Raw genomic sequence first — 24675 nt, 5'->3', positions numbered from 1 at the left:
ACATTAGGCCTCAAAAACTGTTATGGATTATTTCAATCAAACACTGCAAGTTTCACTGCAATTAACTCTGCCAATAAATTGTGAATACTTCCAAGGGGTCTGGAGATGCAATGCAGAGGTATTCCTGCCCCTACAAAAAATATTATTTTCAACACAAATAGGAAGTCATCTACAGAATCACAGAATGTTAGGGATTGGAAGGGACCTCGAAAGATCATCTAGTCCAATCCCCCTGCCAGAGCAGGAACACCTAGATAAGGCTACACAGGAAGGTGTCCAGGTGGGTTTTGAATGTCTCCAGAGAAGGAGACTCCACAACCTCCCTGGGCAGCCTGTTCCAGTGCTCTGACACCCTCACTGAGAAGAAGTTCCTTCTCAAATTTAAGTAGAACCTCTTGTGTTCCAGTTTGAACCCATTACCCCTTGTCTTATCATTGGTTGTCACTGAGAAGAGCCTGGCTCCATCCTCATGGCACTCACCCTTTACATCTTTATAAACATTAATGAGGTCACCCCTCAGTCTCCTCTTCTCCAAGCTAAAGAGACCCAGCTCCCTCAGCCTTTCTTCATAAGGGAGATGCTCCACTCCTTTAATCATCTTTGTTGCCCTGCGCTGGACTCTCTTCAGCAGTTCCCTGTCCTTCTGGAACTGAGGGGCCCAGAACTGGACACAGTATTCCAGATGTGGTCTCACCAGGGCAGAGTAGAGGGGGAGGAGAACCTTTCTTGACCTACTAACCACACCCCTTCTAATACACCCCAGGATGCCATTGGCCTTCCTGGCCACAAGGGCACAGCGCTAGCTCATGGTCATCCTGCTGTCCACCAGGACCACCAGGTCCCTTTTCCCTACACTGCTCTCTAATGGATCATTCCCCAACTTGTACTGGAACCTGGGGTTGTTCCTGCCCAGATGCAAGACTCTACACTTGCCCTTGTTATATTTCATTAAATTTTTCCCAGCCCAACTCTCCAGCCCGTTCAGGTCTCGCTGAATGGAAGCACAGCCTCTTGTGTGTCAGCCACTCCTCCCAGCCACTCCTACCATCTCAATCTGGCTGAAAGTCAGGAGACACTGGACACTAACAGGTTTTTTCCCCTTTCATATTTTTCAGATGCTGAAAGCCAAGCAGTGGATCAAAGCACTGGACAACAACCATAAGAGATCCACAGCATTTGCAATGTGAAGATTTTTTTATTCAGTTGGTGAAGTGCATTAGAAAGCAACTTAAAAGTGTACACAAACTTTTTTTTTTTTCAGAATTGCTGTGTGTAAAAGATTATAACTGCTACCAAACTGGCTGCTTATCTATCTGGAAACAGATACGCATACACACAAGACAGATACAAGAGCTACCACTCTTCACGGTGAGAATACTGCTAGGAACTACACTGCAAAAAACAAGTTTGTGTCATTTTCATTGTTTTGACTAATTTTACTCAATTAAATGAAAAATCCATGCAATTATAAATAGACAAAATGGGTAACCTGCATCATTCTCAGCACACATAGACTTCACACTAGGGAAAGAACACTGAGATGTGATGCACATTATGAAGAAATTATATATTACTCATTCAAAATTAATATAATGGTTAGAAGAGAAGAAATTGGGGAAAAAAGACAAAATACGGTACAATCCTATACTCAGGTAGAAGCAGCATAGGTACAATGAAAATAAGTATTTTCCAGGACCTTGTTGAGAAATGAAGTCACATCAAAGTTCCACTTAAATATTCAAGCACATTAAATCAAAGATGTCATTACATGAAGGCTCAACAACTTCTAAAGATGCAATGACATTTATAGATAGGCTTAAGCCTATCAAACCTTAGTTTTTGATATACTCATAACGTTTATTACCAGCAAGTAAGTGTAACACAATGCTGTAACCAGTTATATTATTAGGATTAAATTTTTTAGAAAAAGCTTTTCGTTTAAGGCCATTTTAAATTGTCATTGGCATTAAGAAATCTTACAGAGTAACAGAGAGAGAGAGAGAAAACTATGTCAAAGCACTCACCAAACTGAGTAAGGACTGAGGACTGAGTAATGGGTGGTTTTAGATCCCAGGATGATGTGGTAGTTGTGGTAGTGGTGGTAGAGCTACTGTTGTTTTGTTGACAGGTAAACTGACCCAAACCTGGAGATTTCAATTGGTCCAAGATTTGGGATCCAGTAGAGTTTTTCAATTTAGAGGATCCAAGTTTTCCAAAGCCAGAACAAATAACTGCAGACTACCAAAAGACAAAAAGAAGAGGAGAAGGAGTGAAGTATTTAATAAATAATTTGAACATCACCTATGGCTGTTATTTGGCAGCAAGCAAAACCTCTTAAGTCCTAGATTACTAATAAGTGAGCAATAAAAAATTCAGCAGTTGTAGCATATGGCCAGATCATCTCTGGTTATCACTGATACAACTTCCACCACTGATCGCAATACTGATTTACTTGAATCCATGCATCTCATAATAGCATGTATTTACTAATAGCTGAACTGATTTTCAGAGAATAAATACAAGTGCCCAATTTAGAGCCCTCACAATTGACTCTCAAATAACCAGGTTTCCACAAAAAGCAGTCAGATGTGTGCTTGGAAATCATAGTTTTCTGGCATAGAACTCTTCACTATAAACAAGTGATTTAATCCTAAATCAGCATGCAGTAAACACTTCTGCTCTCTAGTAAAAAATTAACACAAGTACTTAATGTAAACTGAGAAACAGCTACTCAGCAAAACCAGGAAAAAAAAAAGTAATCCTTTTTATGTATGTGAATGGAATTTTTAATTTCATTCCTTCAACATTTGCAACCTGAATTTTACAAATACTGAAACATCTCATGAAATTACCAGCACTGAAATATTTACTCATGAAGAATATTTAGAAAGCATAAGATAATTTTACCAGACTTTGAGGAGAATAAGAGTTTACAGCACTGGAGCTGCCAGTTCCTGATGCCATCTGGGTGCTGTGCTGAGAATTTGTGAAGACTAGGGCTTGGCCAAAGGTCTGCTGCTGGGGAGCCTCATATGAGTTGCCTTCTGCCTCTTGGGTAGAAGTCACAGGCTTTTGAAGCAGTGTTCCCAAATCAATGCTGTAAGAAAAAGCAAAGTTTGGCTGGAATAAACACAATGATTAGGCTGCATTGAAACTGAAGAAAGCACTAACAATACTAAAGCTGCCATACTGGCAACAGAAATAGTATTGATTAACAGTCTTTTCAAATATTGTTTGTCTGCCATACAAAAAGAGGTAGAATAGAGGTTTTTGCCAGAAAGTAAAATTCTGCTAGCTGAAACCTTCCACTACAGTTAGAATATAAATTATCTTTGCTCTCTTTTCAAACATTATCAAATTTATAACACCACGCATCACATAAGTATATAACAAAAAAAACCCACAAAAAACAAAACAAACAAAAACCCAAACCAAACAAACAAAAAAACCCCCAAAATCAACAAACAACAACAAAAACCCCCACAAACCCAAAAAACAAAACACCAGAATTTGAGATGTTTAGGACCATTAGGCCATCTAGTTTTCAGATCTCATGCTATCCAACTAAAGTCTTCATCACACAACTTTAACCTGCTCTCCTGGGACCTGAGGTTTATGCAGGCAACTGAATTCTACAACATCATCGGCCAGGCATTTGGTGAAGACAAATGCAAGCAAAGGAAGGCACTAACTACCATATTTTTAGTTCTCTATCTGAACTCTACACCATCAGTTAAGGTAAGTAATTGTGATGTTTACCAGGAAATTTAACTTGCCAATGCAAGCTTTTCTGTTAACATATTTGTCAAAGCACTACATTCTGAACACTTTCTGCATCTACACGGCAGGCTTTCCATTTTCTGGACAGCAAAGTTAGAGCTTCCTTTTCAACAACGGAAAACCTTTCTTCCCAGATACTTTTGTTCCTGCCTGTAAGCGGTCTTTGTGCAGAAGACAGGGTGTTCTCAGTATTATGCTCGTGGATTTGTTAAGTTTGGCTCCACTTCCATAGTCAATACAGAGGAACCCACAAAACTAACGATTTGCAAGCAAGACTTTCACAATTTTGAAATTAGCTTGACCAGTCTCTGATTAGGGCTGCCCTGTGTTTTAGTCAACATTTTATACGTGCAAGCTAACATTGCTTCACCAAGCAGAAAGTATTTAAAGTATAGGGAAACTGTGGGAGAAGAGCTTACCTTTGCCCAGGAGTCACATGATTCTCAGCTGGAACAGAGGAAGCAGTGAAGACTTTTGTTTCAGAAAGCTGAAAAAGAAGGGGGGAGGAGAAGGTATTTTAATCATACACACGCTCACACTTCAGCACTGTGAGATCTGCAGAAATTCCATCTTGGTCATGTACTTTCAGATAAAAGTGAAGTCAAGCTACCATTACAATCAGTTATGCTGTAGCTCTGCTTAAAAAGACAAAAACACATAGTCAAACTTCATCAAAGTCTTCTCCACATAATCAAGTACCAATTTAACTAAAGTGTTAGGAAACATGAGCCACTGAACACACACAATGGTATACCAATATAACCATCAGTCTGAGCAATAGTTTAACTGAAAAATATACCAGTAGAAAGCAATTAATGTGACAGCTGGTATATCATCAGTGTAAAGATACCTTGTGCAGACATAATTTAGAACTCCATAGAGCAGCTCTGATAAATCTTGTTGCAGAAGTCTAACACATTGCACCATTCCCACTCATTTCATGTATCCCTGTGTTTTACATTCCAGCTCACATCAGCAGTGGAGGCAGGTTTGCATCTGCTTTTCTTTGACCCTCAGCAATCCTACAAGAGAAGGGTCCTCCAAGAGACCAGGCAAGGTAGATGATAGCTGTTAAACGTCCTCTGTCTCCATAGCTGCACTGCCAAATGCCCACTGTTACCCTTTTGGGTCCTTAAAACATCCTCTCATGAGATAGTCTATGCCAAGGATGCATGGAGCATCTGGGCCAGTCACAATGGGGTTCCTTTTGCCACTCTTTTCCACTTAGGCTTCCAATACAGTCAACTCCAGGTGAAAGCAAACTGTGGCCTGCACTCTACTGCCAAAGAAATTGAGAAAATGCATTAGTTATGTCACTTATGGAATATAATTTGGCTGACTTTGAGTCCAGTTCATATCAAAGTTCTATCATATCCAGCATGACAAGACTCAATAGCAGCGTGACCTAATTCAGGCCACGATAGCCTACTGTTAGAGTCCACTCTCCACTAGATTTTTGCACTGACCATATGTGAATGTTAAAGGGTGAGCGAGTCTTGCTGATCACTCCTTGGCTCTCCAGTTGACAAATCAACTTATGGGTGGGAATCAGAGAGTCACGGTTGGTGCGATATTGCCACCAGAGCACTGTCGTGGTAGCAATCGGCACCTGTTGCTTTTTGACCTGCAGCAACCCCACAACAGAAGAGTCCTCTGAAAGACCAGGTAAGGCAGACATCTGTTTAATGTCCTCTGTCTCCAAGGTCGCTATACCAAAAGCCCACCAATACCCATTTGGATCCTAGAAATACTGTCTTCTGAGGTAGTCTGTGCCAAGGATGCACAGAGCATCTGGGTCAGTCACAAGGGGGTGCTTCTGCCAGTCTATTCCATTTAGGCTCACTTTGGCTTCTAATAAAGTTAACTGTTGGGATACCCCAGAAACACAAATGGATTCTGCCCTATTAGAGCTTGATGACATTAGGGTACACTGTGCACTGGTGTCCACTAGAGCCTTATACACTTGTGGGTCTGATGTTCCAGGTCACAGAGTCCACACAGTCCAATAAATTTGATTGTCCCTCTCCTCCACCTAGCTGGAGACAGGGCCCCTCTAATAATGGTCATAGTATTCATTACTCGCTTCTTGCAAAAACAAATCAAAAGTCCCTTCAAGAGGATCAGAGGTTAACATCAGCCCTCTTATTTTGTCTGGGGAACTGCCCTCTGGAAACTGAAGCAGCATTTTTCCTGGCAGAATTTGCTTTTGTGATTGCTTTTCCTTGCAACTCTCATATACCCATACCTCTGGGAGTGATGTAGGTTTTCCACCCCACTTCCTCATGTCCTCTCCATGATTGTGCAAGTAAAAGCACAGGGTGCCTCGTGGTGCATACCTTCTATATCCTCTCTCTTGAGCCACGAATGGTTTATATTGAAGGGGACCTTTAAAGGTCATCTAATCCAAGCCCCCTGCAATGAGCTACTGTGGAGGAGTTGCTGTTAGATGGAGACTTGTTACTGAACCAGCCAGGAATTTCAAGGACAACTCAGAGGCAGTAAACAGGACCGGCTGTGAGAGAAAAGCAACTTCGTAATAACAAGGCACCAACGTGGGACAAATCACCGGACCTATCAGCAGTGAGACTCCAGCACATGAGCAGCTCGTGAACATAGATGATATCCAATTAGCGAATGCATGCTTGGAGCATGGACGCGTGATCAGAGAATAGTTGCATATATAAGGAGGCTTGTTTCTGTAATAAATGGCTTTGCGTGATTCACACTGAATCGGAATGCTGAGTCCTTTATTCACTCCAACAAATGGTGACCCTGACGTGATGCTTTGAACAGCGTATCACTACGATCGGGGAAAAACCTGGAGTGGCCCAGCCGGACGCGGATCAGCTGGACTGAGAACTGGGCGGAGGCGTACGGACGTTCCGCAGACAATTTTGTTGAAGAAATCACCGGAAAAGGTGAGCAGCTGGGGCATGAGGAGGGAAGAGTGAAGCTCCTCCTGATATTCTCTCTGTGAGAGGACTTAAATATTAAGAAAGTAACATAGGTAGACTGTTAGTTTGGTGTAGAACTAACGGCTACCTGGCAGAAACCGAGAAGGCTTGAACTTTAGGATGATATAGGGCAAAAATTATGGGATAAGGTCAGCAACGGAGATAAAGAAGCTAAATCGTTAGCAACTACATGGAAGGTTACAATTACCACCTTAAAAAGATCTTAAGGCTGAACGGTCTGCTGCTGCCACAGTTTTTGCAGCTTTGCAGCCTGATAAGAAACCTGAAAGTTGCTGTGAAGTTTACCTGGTTCGTGTCTTTGATACCCTCCCTATTCCATCCCCTGCTGTGCCTTTAGCGCCCCCGTTGGCTCAACAGTCTGGGACGGGGGGAGGAAAAATGCCGAGCGGGTGGCCTCCTCCTCAATTACCCAACCCTGATGAGAACAGCAAGTCCAAAGAATTGGAGTCAGCCAACTTGCCCAAGGAACCTGTGAAAGCTGAGAATGCTCAAGTCATAAACAAGTGTACTATCAGTCCTTTTACCAATTTGTATCTGCCTTTACCGCCTTTTAACCCTCCAACTTCCACGAGAGAGCAGAAGGAGTCACCGGATAAGAACTGGGCAAAAGAACTGCGTGACAGATTAGATCAGCTAATAGCGAGTGAATCCAACACTCAGCAATGCAGTCATGATGATCGTGATGGGAAAGGGGATGTGCCTGGGGACTCAGGTTATATGAATAATTACGATGCTAGAAAACATTGGCGAGAATGTGCACTGTTCCGAACCCCCCTGTTACTAATGAATCTCCAGCACCATTCAAGTCTGTGTTATCTGATGACTCGGATGAGGGTCTGCAGAATTTTTTTTTTAAAAGTTAACAGGAAAAAGAGTATGTGTACATGTTGCCCCGAGATCAGATAAAAACTATGAAAGACTCAAGCAAAATTAGACCTATGCAATGTAACAGCTATAGATCATTTAGGGCGGAACGATGGGGACTCGTTGAAAGGGGCAGGTATCCCACAACTCTTGGAACAGACACTAATTGACACACCACAATTACAGGCGCTATTAGTTTCTGAAATCCTGAGGCAGTCAACAGATCTTGCATATTAAGCTATGATAAAGATGCCTGAAACCAACAAAGCAGCCAAATCTTTTATAACTACTATCAGGGTCCCAGTGAGAATTACATGCAATTTATTGACCATCTTCAAGAGGCCATCAATAAGCAGGTTGAAAACTTAGAAGCTAAGGAAGCACTGGTGTTGAAATTCGCAGTAGAGAATGCTAATGTTTGCTATCAACGTGTTATCTGCAAGTTTTACAGTACATATTATGTGCTCCTGTGTATTGCCTCTCTGAAAATCAAGCAGCTTGTCAGGAATGTGAGTTAATTGTTTTACTAGGTGTTTTTAAGTGCACCATAAAACATTCTCCCCATTTTTCCCACTCACGCTGCAAGCAGCCCTGTGCTTTCCCCCCTCCCTCCCTCTTGTCATGGTTTTTACTTACGAGATGGGGTCAGGAATGACTGTTTTCAGTCATGCTCATAAGAAATCGATATTGGGAGGTGTTTTAAAACATAGGAAAGCACTTGGAAATATGAGGAAGGAAGGTCTTGTTAAATACAGTAATTAATGGTGGCTGCTGTTTAAGTTAAACAATTGGGAAAATTGTCAGGAGAATAGAATCTTGAAGTATAACACTTTGTTGCAATTAATGTTGTTTTTAAGGTGAGAAGAGCAGGACAAAAATAAATCCCTACAAGAGATCATTAAATCATTTCAGACAGTTTTACAGGCAGAACAATTTGAACTTCAACAAGCTGAGAGAATTAACTGATAACACACAGGTCACAGTAAACTTGCTGAAGTCTGCAAGATGCTTTCCTTATTAACCTGTTTTCTTTGTGGGTATCTGTTTAAGCATGTTGCAATTTTGGTAGATCTTTGCTATATGGTACGATAAGTTCACAGACTGTTAAATCATGAGAATCCGTTGACTCAAAACGCGCATTTTGTGATAATACAGAATACCACGCGTAATTTAGTTCTTTACTGCATGAATGTGATGGTAACTTCTGTGTAGTAGCTGTTATTTTTCTTTCTAGTGTGCTAGCTTTATTCCAATATCCAGACTTGCATAACTCTGTGATAGGCTGTGTCTCATCTCGATGTGCTGGATTTGGCTCTTTTGTATGCACACCAAGTAAAGAATCCTGGTTTTGGGATAACAGTTGTAACGCACCAGATGAGACACTAAAAAAAATAACAAGGCCCCAACGTGGGACAAATCACCGGACCTATCAGCAGTGAGACTCCAGTGCATGAACAGCTCGTGAACATAGATGATATCCAATTAGCGAATGCATGCTTGGAGCGTGGACGCGTGATCAGAGAATAGTTGCATATATAAGGAGGCTTGTTTCTGTAATAAATGGCTTTGCGTGATTCACATTGAATCGGAATGCTGAGTCCTTTATTCACTCCAACAAGCTACCAGATCAGGTTGCTCAGAGCCCTGTCCAGCCTGGCCTTGAATGTTTCCAGGGATGGGGCATCTACCACTTCTCTGAGCAACCTGGGCCAGCATTTTACCACCTTCATTGTAAAAAAATTTCTTCCTCATGTCCAACCTGAATCACCCCTCCTTTAGTTTAAAACCATTATCCCTTGTCCTATCGTAACAGGTCCTGCTAAAAAGTCTGTCCACAACTTATAGGCCCCTTTTAAGTGCTGAACAGCCCCAATAAGGTCTCCCTGGAGCCTTCTTTTCCGGAGGCTGAACAACCCCAACGCTTTTGGCGTTTCCTTACAGGAGAGGTGTTTCATCCCTCTGATCATTTTTGTGGCCCTCCTCTGGACCCACTCCAACGGGTCCATGTCTTTCCTGTACTGAGGGCTCCAGAGTTGGATGCAGTACTGCAGGTGGGGCTTCACCAGAGCAGAGGGGCAGAATCACCTCCTTCAACCTGCTGTGCTTACTCTTAATAGCTGAGATACTAGTCCGTACAGGTAGGGAGTGGAACTTATGCTGGAATCACTGGAACTCTCAGGACAGTTTCTCAGCTAGCATATCTGGCAGTTTCTCCACAGCCGAGACGCAGGACGATAGGGAGGAAGAGAGACTTGCTTTTGTATTGATGGAGTTGGGTGGCCAATTCATCCACTGTTTGTCCCTTGCCTTCTTTCCAGGACATTACTATCAATGAGTTCCATACAATGATGGTGCACTCTGTAGAAATTGCTACCACATGGGTGTGATGATCTTGAGGCCCCCCTATTCTTTGCAAAACAGAGGCCTCATTAACGGTATATGTTATGCCTTAAACAGCTGGTTTTTGCAACTTCTGACCAGAACAGATTAAGTGCTGTAGAGACAGAACTTGTGTCTGTTCTTGAAGGTCCTTGCAAAACAAAGACATAAATTTTTGAGATAAAAGCATTAACAGTGTTTCTTCCTTGAGGCCTATCAAGGCTTTAGTCCTCGTTCTTGATTAATTGGGCTGAAACCAAGGCAGGGTCATTCAGCAATCACTGACCAGCTAGGGGAAATAACGAATCACCAGCTACCCCTAGAGGACAAAATAACTCACTTCTAGGCACTTTTGAGACCACCAACCTATTTTCCGAGACCACCAACCTATTTCTGGAACAATCTCCTTAATTAGCATGAGGAGCGAGCAGAGGGAGGAGACGAGCTGCCCTCTCCTACCTTGCATGCAAATGGACATAAGCATAAAAACTCCTCACTCAGAAAACCTGTGCTGTGTACGTGGCATTAATGAAGTCTCATCACAACCGCCACCAAGAGAACATCACTGGACTGATTGACCTTTGGAGTGGTGAAATCTTTCTTTTGATATCTCAATCTCTCTCTCTTTTCTCTCTTTCTAACTTTACTCTGAGCACATAAAGGAAACATCATTGAGAGTTTTGTTGCTGAAGTCTTGATAAGTTTTATGATATAGTTACAAACTTTTGCCAAACCACTATTTGCTGTAATTCCACCAAGTTTTTAGTAAATTTGTGATTTAACTGAACCTCTCAAGTAATTGTTGCTACTCTGGGTTACTGCACAGAGTATTCAAAAGTTAACTCTGCCCTCACCCCACTGAGTAGGATGGGACAATGGGTTGTGTGCATTGGACTTCATCTGGATCTGTGGGTAACTGCTCATTATAAAACTCATGGCTTGGGATAAAAACAGTTTGACAGGACAACAAAGGAAGAGATAAACAACAACAATAATAACAATAAAAGAATACACAAAGCAAGGGATACACAATGCAATCATTCACCACCTGGAAAGCTGATGTCCAGGCTGCTCCCAAGCAGCAATTCTTCCCCGGGCCAGCTCCTACAGTTTATATACTGAGCATGATGTCATATGGTATCGAATATCTCTTTGGCTAGTTTGGGTCATCTGTTCTGGCTGTGTCTCCTCCCAGCTTTTTTAGAGTTTCTTTTAATTTTCTTGAAAGACACAGCCCTCTCATTAGGTAAGGATAGAGTTTTCATATCTGTTATATGACACATTCACACATTTCTAGGGATAACACTGACATGCCACCCTACAGGAGGAGGCAAAAGGGATGACTTCTGAGACAATCTCTTACTCTTCTAAAAATAAACTTGAAATAATGAATGTTCCTATAAAAGATTAAAAACTTCTTAAAAATTAATTTTTCCTTTTCATATTTCTCGCTACCTAGCTTGTTTTCTGAACTGCTTAAGCTTTAATATAACTGAAAACTTAAAATCACAAAGGCAAATTTCACAAGTGATGATTACAAATGCCAAATATTTTGCAGACATTAAGACATCTCTTGCCTCATAAAGAATGAGAACCAAAATTGTTGTAGTACTATAGATAACACATCGTGATGAAACAACAGTGAAGCAATTAAGTGCTAACTTCAGCATGCTACTAGCTTCTTATTCTTCTTTTCATGAACATAAAGTGGACTAAGTGGAACAATTATGCAGATTTCAAACAAAAAGCATCAAATGAGGAGTCTAAAGTTAACAGTAAGCTTCAGTACTTAATTACATAAAAGTCTTGTGATAATATGGTTTTAAATCTCTACGCAATAGTAGGGGGAAGTATGCATTTAACACCCATCAGCATTGAGCAATGGAGAACTATAACTCACAAATAATTAATTTGGGATAAAACTTAAATTTTTATTATCTAAGTATTGTCCATCCAGCAAAATAAATTATTTCTTGATTCAATTTTATTTTAAAAATAAGCTTATCTAAATAAATGTATTTTAAACAGGAATTACAGCAAGAAACAGAACGAAATATCATTGCATGCATATAACAAACTATTACTTCAAATATATAGTTTTTGAAGACAACACGGAAACTCTGAAAAGAGTAAATAATCAATCAGTCAATCCAACAAGGTACACTTACATCTTCATTCCAGTCTTCTGCTGTCCACTCTTCTATTGAGTTTTTCCATGGTCCTACTGTAATTTGGGGATGGAAAGAAAACAGTTACAAGCTAAAAGCACAATGTCATATTTCAACCCTTCTGCTTTATAAGCAATCTTGTTTTCAATGTTAGTGAAAAACAAAGCAAGGAGATGGTGGTGGGAAACATGGAAACTCTAGAAAATTGGTCTGTAGATTTAAAATTCTGGGAGGGTTTTTTCTGATTTCAGAAACCCACTATGGTTCCATATATAATTTGCATGAATGCATGTCTGTAACCAGTGATTAATCCCAAACACTGGAAGAATTTCCTCCTATGTCCCCAATGACAGTGAGAGGTTACTCAACCCTCCCACGGGACCTCTCAGTTACATTCATAAATTCATACAGAGCCTGAACAAAATACAGCCACAACACCTGCTCTACCATCCATAATCCTACTTTCAACATACTCACATTCAAGATGTAAGATATGCCTCTGAAGGCTCCTTTCCAACCTATTAACTTTCTCCTCAGGGCAGAACAATCCACCAACTCCCACCAACTGTTACAATCTAACTACACACTATATCAAGATTTACTGCCTACACCCATTGGAATGAATCTCACATTAGCGAGGAAATTATTCCTGCATCATGAGCTACACCAAGTGCTGAAACAAGTAAAAGAAAGTGGACAGAATGCTTTGATCACTGTCTACCATGACACAAAAGAAATACACAGTATACTCAAAAAACTTAAAGATGGAGAGCACCACTGGTAGGAAACCCTTTTTGGGTGGTCACCCACAGCAACTGGAATATACAACCACATGTTGCATCCTGTAGTAATTTTACTAGGTTTAGGCTTACTGTACCTCTTGCTAATAATCATTTTGTATATAAAACTTAGGAAGATGATCACACGTTTAGAAAAACTTTGTGAACTCTGCTTCACATATTAGCAGTGATGCTTAACAAAATAAAAGGGAGGACTGATAGGGAGCAGACTGCCTAAGCTTATTCAATTATTGAGTATATTGTTTCTTACAGAACTTAGAAACCTCTTTTATAGCATTCACTTAGCATAAGTAAGTTTGCTTAGCATAACTTTTGCAAGCTGTAAACCTTTGAACTTTCTGCTTCTTTAAGTAAAAAAGGTCTGAGAGTCTTCAAGTGAGAAGGGGAGCTGCATTCCCTGGAGATAAGAAACAGAATGGCATTTAACAGAAGAATGTTTGGGCTATTACCAAGAACTTATTTTCTCCAGCTGCAGGTGCAAAATAGCAACTGAATGTCAGGACTTTAACTGACAGCACATCTGATGAAAATGAAGAGATCCAATGAAGAACAGGGAGACACCAGACTCTAATTTTGCAATTGGCCCAGAGTGACACACGGGGGGGTAGGGGCTTGGATTGTGGGGGTTATAATTGTCTAAGTTTTTTCCTGCTGAGGGTCCCTCTTCAGGAGGCACCCAGCTTGAGCTGCTCTACACTATACCTTGCAAATTATTTATTTTAGAATAGTTTCTGGAATCCATGCCTGAGTCTCTGCTATGGGAAACCTAGGGAAAAGAAACTTCCTTAACACTTAACCAGGCACACCAGATGGGACCCTAGGCCACCACCTTCAGAGCCTCTCATCTTCAAACATCCAACTGCTGGCAATGGGTGAGATCACCTGGGACCTTTGAAGAGCAGGAGGCACTGAAGGGTGAGTGTTAAAATTCCCAGAGCAGATTTAGTGAAAGTGCTGCTACAGTATGTTCACAGGTGCGTGGTAAAGTGCACACATTCAAAGGAGGGACTGCATGGCCTGATCAGCATAATGCATGCAAATTAAAGGGGTGGTATGTGGCCTGATCAGCATAACGTGTACATAGCGCAGAGTTAAAGGCAATGGAGAATATACTTGACACAGAGAAAGGGATGCCCTTAGCCAAGATATTGCAAAATTGGGAGAAAACTTATGGTACAGTGAATTTGTCAAAAAAGCACGCAAAAACCTTATGTTGAGAAGATTGGCCATCTATAACCAAAAACAGAAGTCCAGCAAGGATCCTTTGATCAGCAGAAACATACCTTCTTGCAACATCACCTAGAAAACAGATTCCTGGGATAAATGGATTATTGGTATGTTTGGGACAATTGGGTGTGCAGGAGAAAGCACCCAAGTGGGGGAATCAGGACAAAAGAGGTAATGCTTGCCATAGCTGAAGTTAGTGCTCCAAATGACAGAGTTCAGACTGCGTCTGCCCTGCCTTTTCTTCTTCTCTGTGCTCTGATACTACTCTGCCAACTGCTGGACTCTATCCTATGATTTCTAATGTGCTGCCTAATCCTGCTGCTATACAACTGGGAGGAGCGGGGCCTCTGGCTATATTAAACATATATACTGAACAGCCTTGAAATCCTAGTGATCTAGCCATATGGGGAGGCAAAATGCCAATATTCAGAGAAGATGCTGAAATATGTGCTCAGTTTTCCAATATATGTACCGAATATGACCCAAATTGGAAAGATATTCAAATACTCTCAAAATAATTATTTTGGCCTGATAAGAGAAAATAATTAAGAAGGTTGCAGAACTAGCTCAGGGGGTTGGAGGGAACAGGAATCCCTGGTCGTCTATTGATCCAAATTGGGATTATAATATTAATGGGGACAGAGCCGCTTGCCAAACAGCACTTCAAAATCTAGCGGAAGCAATTAGACTGTATGGTGAGTTATGGGTTAATTGGACTAAAGTACAAGAACATAGGCAGAGATTAAATGAACACCCAAATGATTTTTGGGGGTGGCTCTGAAAAGCCTTGTTGAAATATGGGGGAATGACCCAACAAAATTTTAAGGAAGCACTTGCAAACAGTGTGTTTGTGAATTAAGTGTCCCCCGACATCCAGAAGTATTTTTAAGAGCATATGCCTGGCTGGCAAGGGGAAAACCTGCAAAAATTCTGAGCGTGGCTGTGTTTGTCTATGATGGAAGGGAGGAGTTCCTCCTGCTGTGAAACGGTATCCTATACCCCAAGAAGCAGAAAAAAGCATTCAAAAACAAATTTACATTTAAAATTATTTGAGCTAGATATCTGTATTTGAGTCACTCTACAATACTCCTATACTCCCAGTAAAGAAAAACAGATGAGATGAAGATGTAAACCCAGAATATTGCTTTGTACAAGATTTATGGGCAATTAACCAGCACGCAGTGGTTCCTCACCCAGTAGTACCTGATCTTTCCACTATACACCTAAAAACACCATATTGGGCAAAATGTTTTACTGTAATTGATCTAACCACTGCCTTTTTTTAGTATCCTGCTAGATGAAAAGAGCCAACTTTTGTTTGCTTTCATGTGGAAAGGACAGCAGCTGACATGGACACATCTCCCACAAGGGCTTGCAGGGTGTCCTACAATGTTTTTTCATGAAATTATTTAAGAGATATAAAGAGATAAGATAAGAGATATAAAACTGCTGTGTGAATCTCGTTTCATGCAATATGTAGATGATTTGCTAGTAGAGAGTAAAGATGAAAGCACCTGTACAATATATACTGTGCATTTATGTACTTCCTTAGTGGAGAAAGGGCACCTTGCATCTCTGTCCAAACTTCAGCTGTGTCAGAAAGAAGTTAAATACTTGGGTATTATTTTAAGGGAAGGGCAGTGGGAAGGACAGACCCAAGAAAGAGTGGACACTGTAGTTGAACTTCCATGTTTGGTGACAAAGAAACAGGTAGAGAGATTATTTTGGAGCGGTGGGATTCCTTGGACTGGTAGGATTAAGTTGGCTGTGGAATCCTGGGTTAGGAGAACTAACAAAACCCTTAACAGAAGCAAGAACAGATGAGGAAGAAGAGCCTATTGTGTGGGGCCCAGAAAGGGAGAAAGCCTTTAAAGCAGTAAAAGGAGCCTTAGCCTCTGCCCTAGGACTCGCAGATTATACAAAGCCTGTTAATTTGTATGTACATGAATGAAAGGGGATAGCCAGTGGGATGATAATGCAGAAGTTAGGACCCCACCGAAGATCAGTTGCATGCTACTCTGCACAACTAAATCTGGTCACAGCAGGAGTACCAGCCTGCATTAAATCAGCAGCAGCAACGATACTAGAAAAAAAACCCGTCCACTTCTTCTGGGACATCCTGTGACAGTTTATGTCCCACATGAAGTACAGATAGCGCTTGAGTTGCATATTATTTTAGCAGTGTCTCCACAACAGACACACAAATATGAACTGATCCTCCTAACAGCAGACAATGTAACCTTAAAAAGATGCAATACTCTAAATCCAGCTAGTCTAATACTTTTGCCTGATGATGAACATCATCACCAGTGTGATCAGGTGATGCATCCTTGCGACAAACAACAAGCTGATTTAACTTGCAGAACCCAGATTTAGCTCTTTTCATAGGTGGCTTGTCCCACTATCTACATGGACAACAATGGCCTGGGTATGCCATGGTCAGCCAGGAACAAGTGATGGAAGTTGAACCACTCCTGACAGGACTGAGAGCACAAGGAGCGGAGCTGGTAACCTTAAAGTGTGCAGCACATCTGGGAAAAAAGTCAACATCTATACAGACTCACAGTAAGCCTTCAAGGTATGCCATGCAACAGATATGTTAGGGAAAAGCAGGGGGTTTTCCACATCATCAGGGAAAAGGCTAGCAAATATGGAAGAAATATACAATTTACTGGAATCAGTCCAACTGCCAAAAGAAATCGCTGTAATACACTGCACCGCTCATACTAAAGTCACTATGGAAATCAATAAAGACCTTAGCCGATGCAGCTGTGAAGGCTGCAGCCAGAAAACCTGTGAGAAAGTGCACGATCACAATTCTGTTAGCAAACCAGAGCGAATAGACAAGCTTGACAAACCCCAAAATTGTTTATGATAAAGACTGTTCAATGGAAGAAAAGAAACAATGGGAGAAGTGGTGAAACAAAACAAGATGACAACAAAATATAGACAATTGGGGGGAAAACTGATACTGATACTACCAAAGAAATATTTAATTGCTGTGACTAGGCAGTTTCATGATGAAACTCATGGATGAGCACAGGCCGTATCTGACTGGGTACAGGAAGTGTAGACAGCACTGGGGGTTTACACTGCCACAAAAAGAATCACCAGTAGTTGCCCAACCTGCCAAAAGTTGTCAAATCCCAAACCAAACTTAGCATTAGGAGAACAACCATGGGCCTATTTTCCTTTTCAGCTACCGCAAATAGATTATGCAGATACACTGGCTACAAATGGATACAAACATCTGTTAGTAATAACAAATCAGTTATCAGGGTGGGTAGAAGCCTTCCCAATGAGAAAAGCAGATAGAGGAGGAGTAATTAAATCATAAAATCACAGAACAGTTTAGGTTGGAAGGGACCTTTGAAAAGGTCATCTAGTCCAGCTCCCCTGCAATGAGCAGGAACATCTTCACCCAGATCAGGTTGCTCACAGTCCCCATCCAGCCTAGACTTGAATGTTTCCAGGGATGGGGCATCCACCACCTCTCTGGGCAACCTGGGCCAGTGTTTTACCACTCTGATTAGAAAAAAATTTCTTCCTCAGGTCCAGCCTGAATCTCCCCTCCTTTAGTTACAACCACTACTCCTTATCCTGTCATAACAGGCCCTGCTAAAAAGTCTGTCTGCATCTTTCTTATAGGCCCCTTTTAAGTACTGAAAGGCTGCAATAAGGTCTCTCTGGAACCTTCTCAAGACTGAACAACCCCAACCCTCTCAACCTTTCCTCATAGGAAAAGAGTTTCAGCCATCTGTTCATTTTTGTGGCACTCCCCTGACCCTCTCCAACAGGTCCAAATCTTTCTTGCACTGAGGACTCCAGAGCTGGATGCAGGACTCCAGGTGGGGTCTCACGGGGGCAGAATCACCTCCCTCGACCTGCTGGCCACACTCCTTTTGATGCAGCCCAAGATACAATTGGCCTCCTGGGCTGCAAGTGCACATCGTTGGCTCATGTCCAATCTTTGATCCACCAGTACCCCCAAGTCTTTCTCTGCAGGGCTGCTCTCAATCCCTTCATCCCCCAGCCTGTATTGATACCAGGGATTGCCCCAACACAGGTGCAGGACCTTGCACTTGGTCTTGTTAAACCTCATGATGTTTGCATGGGCCTACTTCTTGAGCTCGTCCAGGTCCCTCTGGATGGCATCCTGTCCCTTAGGTGTGTCAACTGCACCACTCAGCTTGGTGTCATCTGCAAACTTGCTGAGGGTGCACTCGATCCCATGATCTATGTCACTGCTAAAGATAATAAACAGTACTGGTACCCAAACAGTCCCCTGAGGGACACCACTTGTCACCAGTGTCCATCCAGACATTGTGCCATTGACCACTACCCTCTGGGTGCAACCATCCAGCCAGTTCCTCATCCACCAAACAGTCCATCCATCTAACCCATATCTGCCACAAAATATCAAGGCACTTGAAAAACAACTAATAATCATATCTGAGCACAGCAAAATTGCTACAACACCTCAAATTTCTAGACTAAACCACACATTTCCACAGAAATTTTGTAAAGGAGGAAGAGCCCAATGCACAGCAGTTTTTAGAGAAACAGCTGATTTTCTTTCTATTCTCCTGACCAGCACAGGATCCCTTTGATATTTATTCTTTAAATAAACTCATCCTGCTTATCTCCCATCAGTCAGAGCAAGGCCTACCTCTGTAGAAGACAAACCTCATGTTGGTGTCAGAACTCTAACAAGAGAGTTCAGAGTCTGCTAAAACAAACAGAAAAATAACTCAGACAAATCAAGCCCAACTCTTAAATATCCCCCATCACCTTTTGGGAAACTGAACCTATTTATTAGGATGGTACAAACATAATTGCAGTTTTGGCCGGTGAATTTTAAATCATTATAACTAGGCTATAAAACATATTTATTAATCAAAATAAGAACCATCACAATCAACACAGTTTTGCCAACAAGAAACAAGTTTGTTTATTCCTGTAGCATAAAAATCCATGCTTCAGGATTCAACGAACTCTTGGAAAGCATTTTCTGCATCCTGCTGGTTGTGGAAGTGTTTTCCCTGCAAAAAGTTGTCAAGATGCTTGAAGAAGTGGTAGTCGGTTAGTGAGAGGTCAGGTGAATACGGCAGTTGAGGCAAAACTTCTTAGCCCAATTCATGCAACTTTTGAGGCGTTGGTTGTGCAATGTGCAGTTGGGCGTTGTTGTGAAGAAGAATTGGGCCCTTTCTCTTGACCAATGCAGCTGCAAGTGTTGCAGTTTTCGGTGCATCTCATGGATTTGCTGAGCATCCTTCTCAGATGGAATGGTTTTGCCGGGATTCAGAAAGCTGTAGTGGATCAGACTGGCAGCAGACCACCAAACAGTGACAGTGACCTTTTTTTGGTGCAAGTTTGGCTTTGGGAAATGCTTTGGAGGTTCTTCTTGTCATATATAATCCACTTTTCATTGCACATCAGAATCCAATCAAGAAATGGTTCATTGCTCTTGCACAGAATAAGAGAAGACAGCACTTCAAAATGACATTTATTTTTATTTTTGGTCAGGTCATGAGGCACCCACTTATCGAGCTTTTCCATCTTTCCAATTTGCTTCAAATGCCGAATGACCGTAGAATGGTCAATGTTGATTTCTTCAGCAAGTTCTCATGTAGTTGTAAGAGGATCAGCTTCGATGATTGCTCTCAATTAGTTGTTGTCAACTTCTGATGGCCGGCCACTATGCTCCTCATCCTCAAGGCTCTTGTCTCCTTTGCCAAACTTCTTGAACCACCACTGCACCATTGTCCTGGTTTTGTTAAAAACAAGTTTCTCTTTCAGTGAATTTTGCCTGTCAGCTAAAGCCTTCATATTAACTGCATTTTCCTGGAGAACCAGACACATGTTTTGGTAAACCTAGCAATGGAATGCAAACTTATTGATAAGCACGGATGGATATCTCGCAAGAGGGGCGACGAGAAACAAGTGACCAAGAAACTGACCAACTGTATAACATTCCATTCACGTGAATACTTCATATAAAAGTGCGAGATCACGATGATCTCGTCCCTTTTCCCTTTTTTCCTTATGGACGACATTAGGAGAGGACCTTGCTACTCGTCCCTGCAAACTGAGGCCTAGTGAGAGACTGAATCCAGCTCCGATTGGCTGTAGAGTCTAATCCAGGACTTCGGGTGCCGGCTCTGCAGTTGCTGAGACTTTCAAGATTGGTTTTGTGTATTTTGTATTATTTTCTCTATTCGTATTAGTAGCATTAGTAAAACATTGTTAATTTTTCCAACTCTCTTCTCTCTGTCCTTCTTTCCCTCCCGATCACCTGTCCTGAGTGGGAAGGGGGGGAGAGGGAGGGGCAAAAAGGGGGAAGTGGGGGGGGAGAGGGGGTTAACAATACATCTGCCAGGGTTTTATTGTCACCCTGCAATCTTAACCCTCGACAACCATACATTCATTAGCAGTTCCTGGGCCAAATGCATTGTTGATGTTGCAAGTTATCTCCACTGCTCCAAGTGTTTTCCACTTGGACAAAACTAAATTATTCCATTTCAAAGCCTACTGTTTAAAAAGAGATCTCTTCTTTTTGACTCAGGGACTTATTTCTGATATTCCTATAGCTTGTCTAAACACCAAAATAAAACACTCTTCCTGCAGTCATATATATAGAGACATTTTTGTTTCGTCAATTATGCTGCCTTTTCCACTTGCACTGAAAGTAAATTAAGATTAGCAACAAAAAGGTACTTAGCATCCAAAAAGAACATTCACACTTAACTAGTTTTCTTTAAATTTCCACCAACCAAATGATTTTGTAGGAACTCCCCACACTGACACTCACTCATTCATACCCCTAAGAACCATTAATCTGACAAGGCCAGGGAATATTCCCAAATGCCTTCTCACACCTTCTCCATACCATGCTCCACAACTTTCCATACATGTCTTAAGTTGCATTACTGAAGTTCACTGCAGTTCTCAGTGACATGTGCACAGCCTAACAGCAAATATGCACTTGGCATCCAAAAAGTTCCACATGTCAACTTTGAATTTCCACCAATCTGTTTTCTCAGCAGCAAACCCCCATGTAGACACATTGGTACTCTTACAGGGTTCAGCCACACCAAGCTACTCTTATTCCTAGGCAGAATACTTCCATTACTGAAGACTGAGGAGATGCCTACAAGAAGGAACAGAGGTTGCCACAGGGGAGGCACATGAAGACTACCCAGAGTTAGCAGGGACGGTCATGAAACATTTGAGGTCACTTGGGAAGTGGAGCACAAGTCAAAGTCATTTGTAAGCCACAGTCTTACAGTTGCATTAATTAATAACTAACAAGTGAATTTTCTACCTCTGGTCCAGTCTCCTCATGCCTTTCTTGTATGTCTCCTTTCTTTAGTTAGTTAACCTTATTGCTTCTGCAATACTTGTGACAAAATACACTGCCCTCCACTTCCATATAGCAAACAACAGTATCAGTATTCCTAGGAGAATTTTCAAGTGATTAGGTGTCCTTCTAAGTCATTATCTCATAAACTTATTTCAAAAACTAACATGAGTGAAAGTAAAAGGTGCATTTCAGTTTGTGCTATAGAACCAAGTAATTTCAAAAGTAATTCCTTGGAAAGATGCCATAATTTGGCAAAAGAGCTCCCTTTCAATAACCATTAATATACTCAGTGCCACTCTCCCACACTGGACTAGAGGGCACTCCAAGTGACAAGACAGCTGCCTAATGAGCCCTCCTAAACTCTGAACCTGTTATTGTCTTCTCTGGTTAAGAGGAAAATGGCTTGTATGAAGTTTAGAAAACTGCATCTCAAGAGGCTCACAGCAGAGCTCAATGGAGTACACCCTGGCCTCCAGTATCAGCCTTTTCCTTTCACCCTTGACACAGGGGTTGATGAAAAAAAAAAAAAATCAACCAAGTAGGCTCCAGCAATGAAGACATCAGAAAAGTTACCTTTTTGCTGGGGCTAAAAAGAAAAAAAAAAATCTATCACTTGGTAGTTCCCAAGTGTGAACAACAATGTACATGAATTTCTCCATCATGATGACACAGGGTTTCCTTTGTCTACATCTCCTGTTGCAGAATATGGGAAGCAACAACATATCCTGTTTTCCCAATCACAGACAAGGAGGTCACATTCTTCATTTCTGAATCACCACAAGACCACTGCTATGCAGTTCCTTTCCAAAATATGCCTTTCTCATGCCTTTAGCTGCAACTGCATACTTCACATTTGAAACTTCATACAGAAACACAAAGCTGCCTCTGTCTTCAGACATGCGAACTGCTCTTTTGGCTTCCATTCAAGAGCCTACTCATGCTTTAGTTAATAATTATTCTCTTCAAAGGTGGCAGATCTTGGAACTCTCCTCTATCCCAGAGACTCACATTCTTACATTCCTGTGTTGTACAGGTGGGGCTGCCAAAGCCATCCTAGTGTCACTGAATGGAGTAATATTTGTAAATGGTTTTTCTTTTCTTTTTCTTCTTCTACTTATATATTCACACCCTACTGCCCAATGCCTGCAGATCAATCACTTTTAGTAGGACTTATACTCCTTAACTACATTAAGTGAGCTCTTAAGCAGTACTTAAGATATCTAAACAATTCTTCACATATAAGGTTCTTCCAATAACTCTTCAAATCTCTTGGTCTCTCAAGGGATTGTTAGTATGAAAACAAACAAACAAAAAAAAAAAAGCCTAACAAAACACACACACAAAAAAAAAAAAAAAAAAAAAAAACACAACCAACAAAAAAAGGCAAATTGCCTTCCCTTCATTCTAACCAGAGTGTCCCTCAGGCTACAGCATGTGCTCTGCACATGAGCAGCAGTTAAGCTATAAAAATGAACTAATATTTGTGTAATGCAAGATGTATTCACATTTTCAGAAGTTAACTGTACAATAACAGAATAGTTATTTGAACTGTAATTTGCTATAGGTCTTCATTCCAATCCTTCTACTTCTTGAAGCATCTTACCAGTTCCATCATCTGCATCATCCTGACCAGCCTCCCAAATCTCTGATTTTGTCCCAAAGCCATCAGTGGCAGAAGACTCTGTATAGTCTGCAGGGTTAAATGTCCTAAAGTTTTAAAAGTTAAGAAGTGGAAGAGAACACATGGGTCATTCAATGAACACAAGTGTCATCCTTTTTAGCTGAAGTTGTATTAGACTTAACATCTCAATTTCGACATAATTTGTCTTGATAGTTTTGGTTTCAAAAGAAATGTTTCCTCTATGAGCAAACAGAGATAAAAATGGGAGAAACAATAAATTAAATAAGAGGAGAAAAAAGTGGAGACTGAAAAAAAAAATTACTGTAGAGAAACTGAACCAAAACAACAATTCCTGAAAACGCAGTTAACAGCATACCTACTCCTCCCAGTTTTATAAAGGATTAGTTTATATGAACAACTCTAAGCCCCTCTCAGCTGACAGTTTCTCAGCAGGTGGCTGACTGATGAGAAACCAGTATCTTATCCTTTCAGAGCACCAGACCTGTGCAGGACAGGAGTCGGAACATCAGTAAGACTATTTCAGAATACACTCCGGACACCAATGCCAAAACACACAGATGCAGATAAAAAGGTTAAAAAGGATTACTGAAGAAAAACCTCTTTTTATTTTATGATCTAGAAGCATGAACAAGAAGGATTATTAGAGAAGTAGAATGAGCCTTCTGTTCATCATGATATCACTGATATTACATGAAATGTCAATAAAGGCAAACACCAAGTGAAAGTAGTGGAGGCTACACTTCTCTGAAGCAAGTTAGTCCATCAAAAGTGAGAACAAACTTCAGAGCTGCTGAGTAACTTCTTTTGATTCTGTTTTAGGGTGGATGTACATCCAAACAGCTAAAGCATGAAACTTCAAAAACAGGAGAAAGTTTATAATTGCTAGTCTTTCTGGTTTTTCATAGAACTTGGAACAATTTTTTTTTTTCTTTTTTAAATTGACCTAGGACTATACACACCACACAGAACTTTCAGCCTCTTAGGCACTATGTGGCTGCTATTGATAGGTACAAATGGGTTCTTCAAGTTTGAGATAACATTGAGTGAACTTACATTAGGTTTGTATAGGTGTGTCTAGTTAGAAATACTGGTTTAAGACAAAAACAATCCATTAATCATCTAACAGATCTGTGAATTTTTGCATCCATGTTAGTTTATCAAACATACAGCAATATTAATACATCCAATGGCAATATTAATATTGTAAATTATTATTGCCACTGAGTTTGATCCTTGCCAAAACCTGTGCTCTGCATGTTTCTTACCCCATGCCTTGGGCTGAAAACCTCCCCGCTCCTCTCCCTCTGCCACGTCCAAACCCTAGGAGAGAAAACACCATTTAACAGCAACGGCAGAGGAGCCACCAATTGCTAGTCTGTCACATTAGAAAATGCTATGGTTTAAGAAGAAAACTACTGTAGTTAAATATAACTTACTTCCCAAATTTCCTAACAAGAGAATTTGTTTCCCTAACACA

The 24675-nt window shown here is 41.0% G+C and overlaps 1 protein-coding gene across 21 annotated transcripts in view; it reads right to left on the bottom strand.

The window, feature by feature from the left end:
• Positions 1 to 24675, bottom strand: part of LOC135577195 (ubiquitin-associated protein 2-like) — a 145186-nt gene that overhangs the window by 56059 nt on the left and 64452 nt on the right. For 11 of the 21 annotated variants that reach the window (XR_010468764.1, XR_010468763.1, XM_065045061.1 and 8 more), the window contains 6 exons: positions 24464 to 24518; positions 23160 to 23263; positions 12167 to 12222; positions 4200 to 4267; positions 2908 to 3097; positions 2025 to 2238 (listed from right to left, as the gene is read on the bottom strand). Coding sequence is in view for 18 of the 21 variants with exons in the window: in XM_065045061.1 (XP_064901133.1) it covers positions 2025 to 2238; positions 2908 to 3097; positions 4200 to 4267; positions 12167 to 12222; positions 23160 to 23263; positions 24464 to 24518 (687 nt within the window). In the remaining 3 variants the exon portion in view is untranslated. The remainder of the gene's footprint in view (positions 1 to 2024; positions 2239 to 2907; positions 3098 to 4199; positions 4268 to 12166; positions 12223 to 23159; positions 23264 to 24463; positions 24519 to 24675) is intronic. The other 10 variants (XR_010468765.1, XM_065045067.1, XM_065045071.1 and 7 more) reach the window with 1 other exon arrangement.

The sequence above is a fragment of the Columba livia genome, chromosome W (assembly GCF_036013475.1).
Source record: "Columba livia isolate bColLiv1 breed racing homer chromosome W, bColLiv1.pat.W.v2, whole genome shotgun sequence".
In the NCBI taxonomy this organism is placed as follows: Eukaryota; Metazoa; Chordata; class Aves; order Columbiformes; family Columbidae; genus Columba; species Columba livia.
Note: the sequence above shows the minus strand (reverse complement) of the source record. Positions and strands in the feature narration are given on the sequence as shown.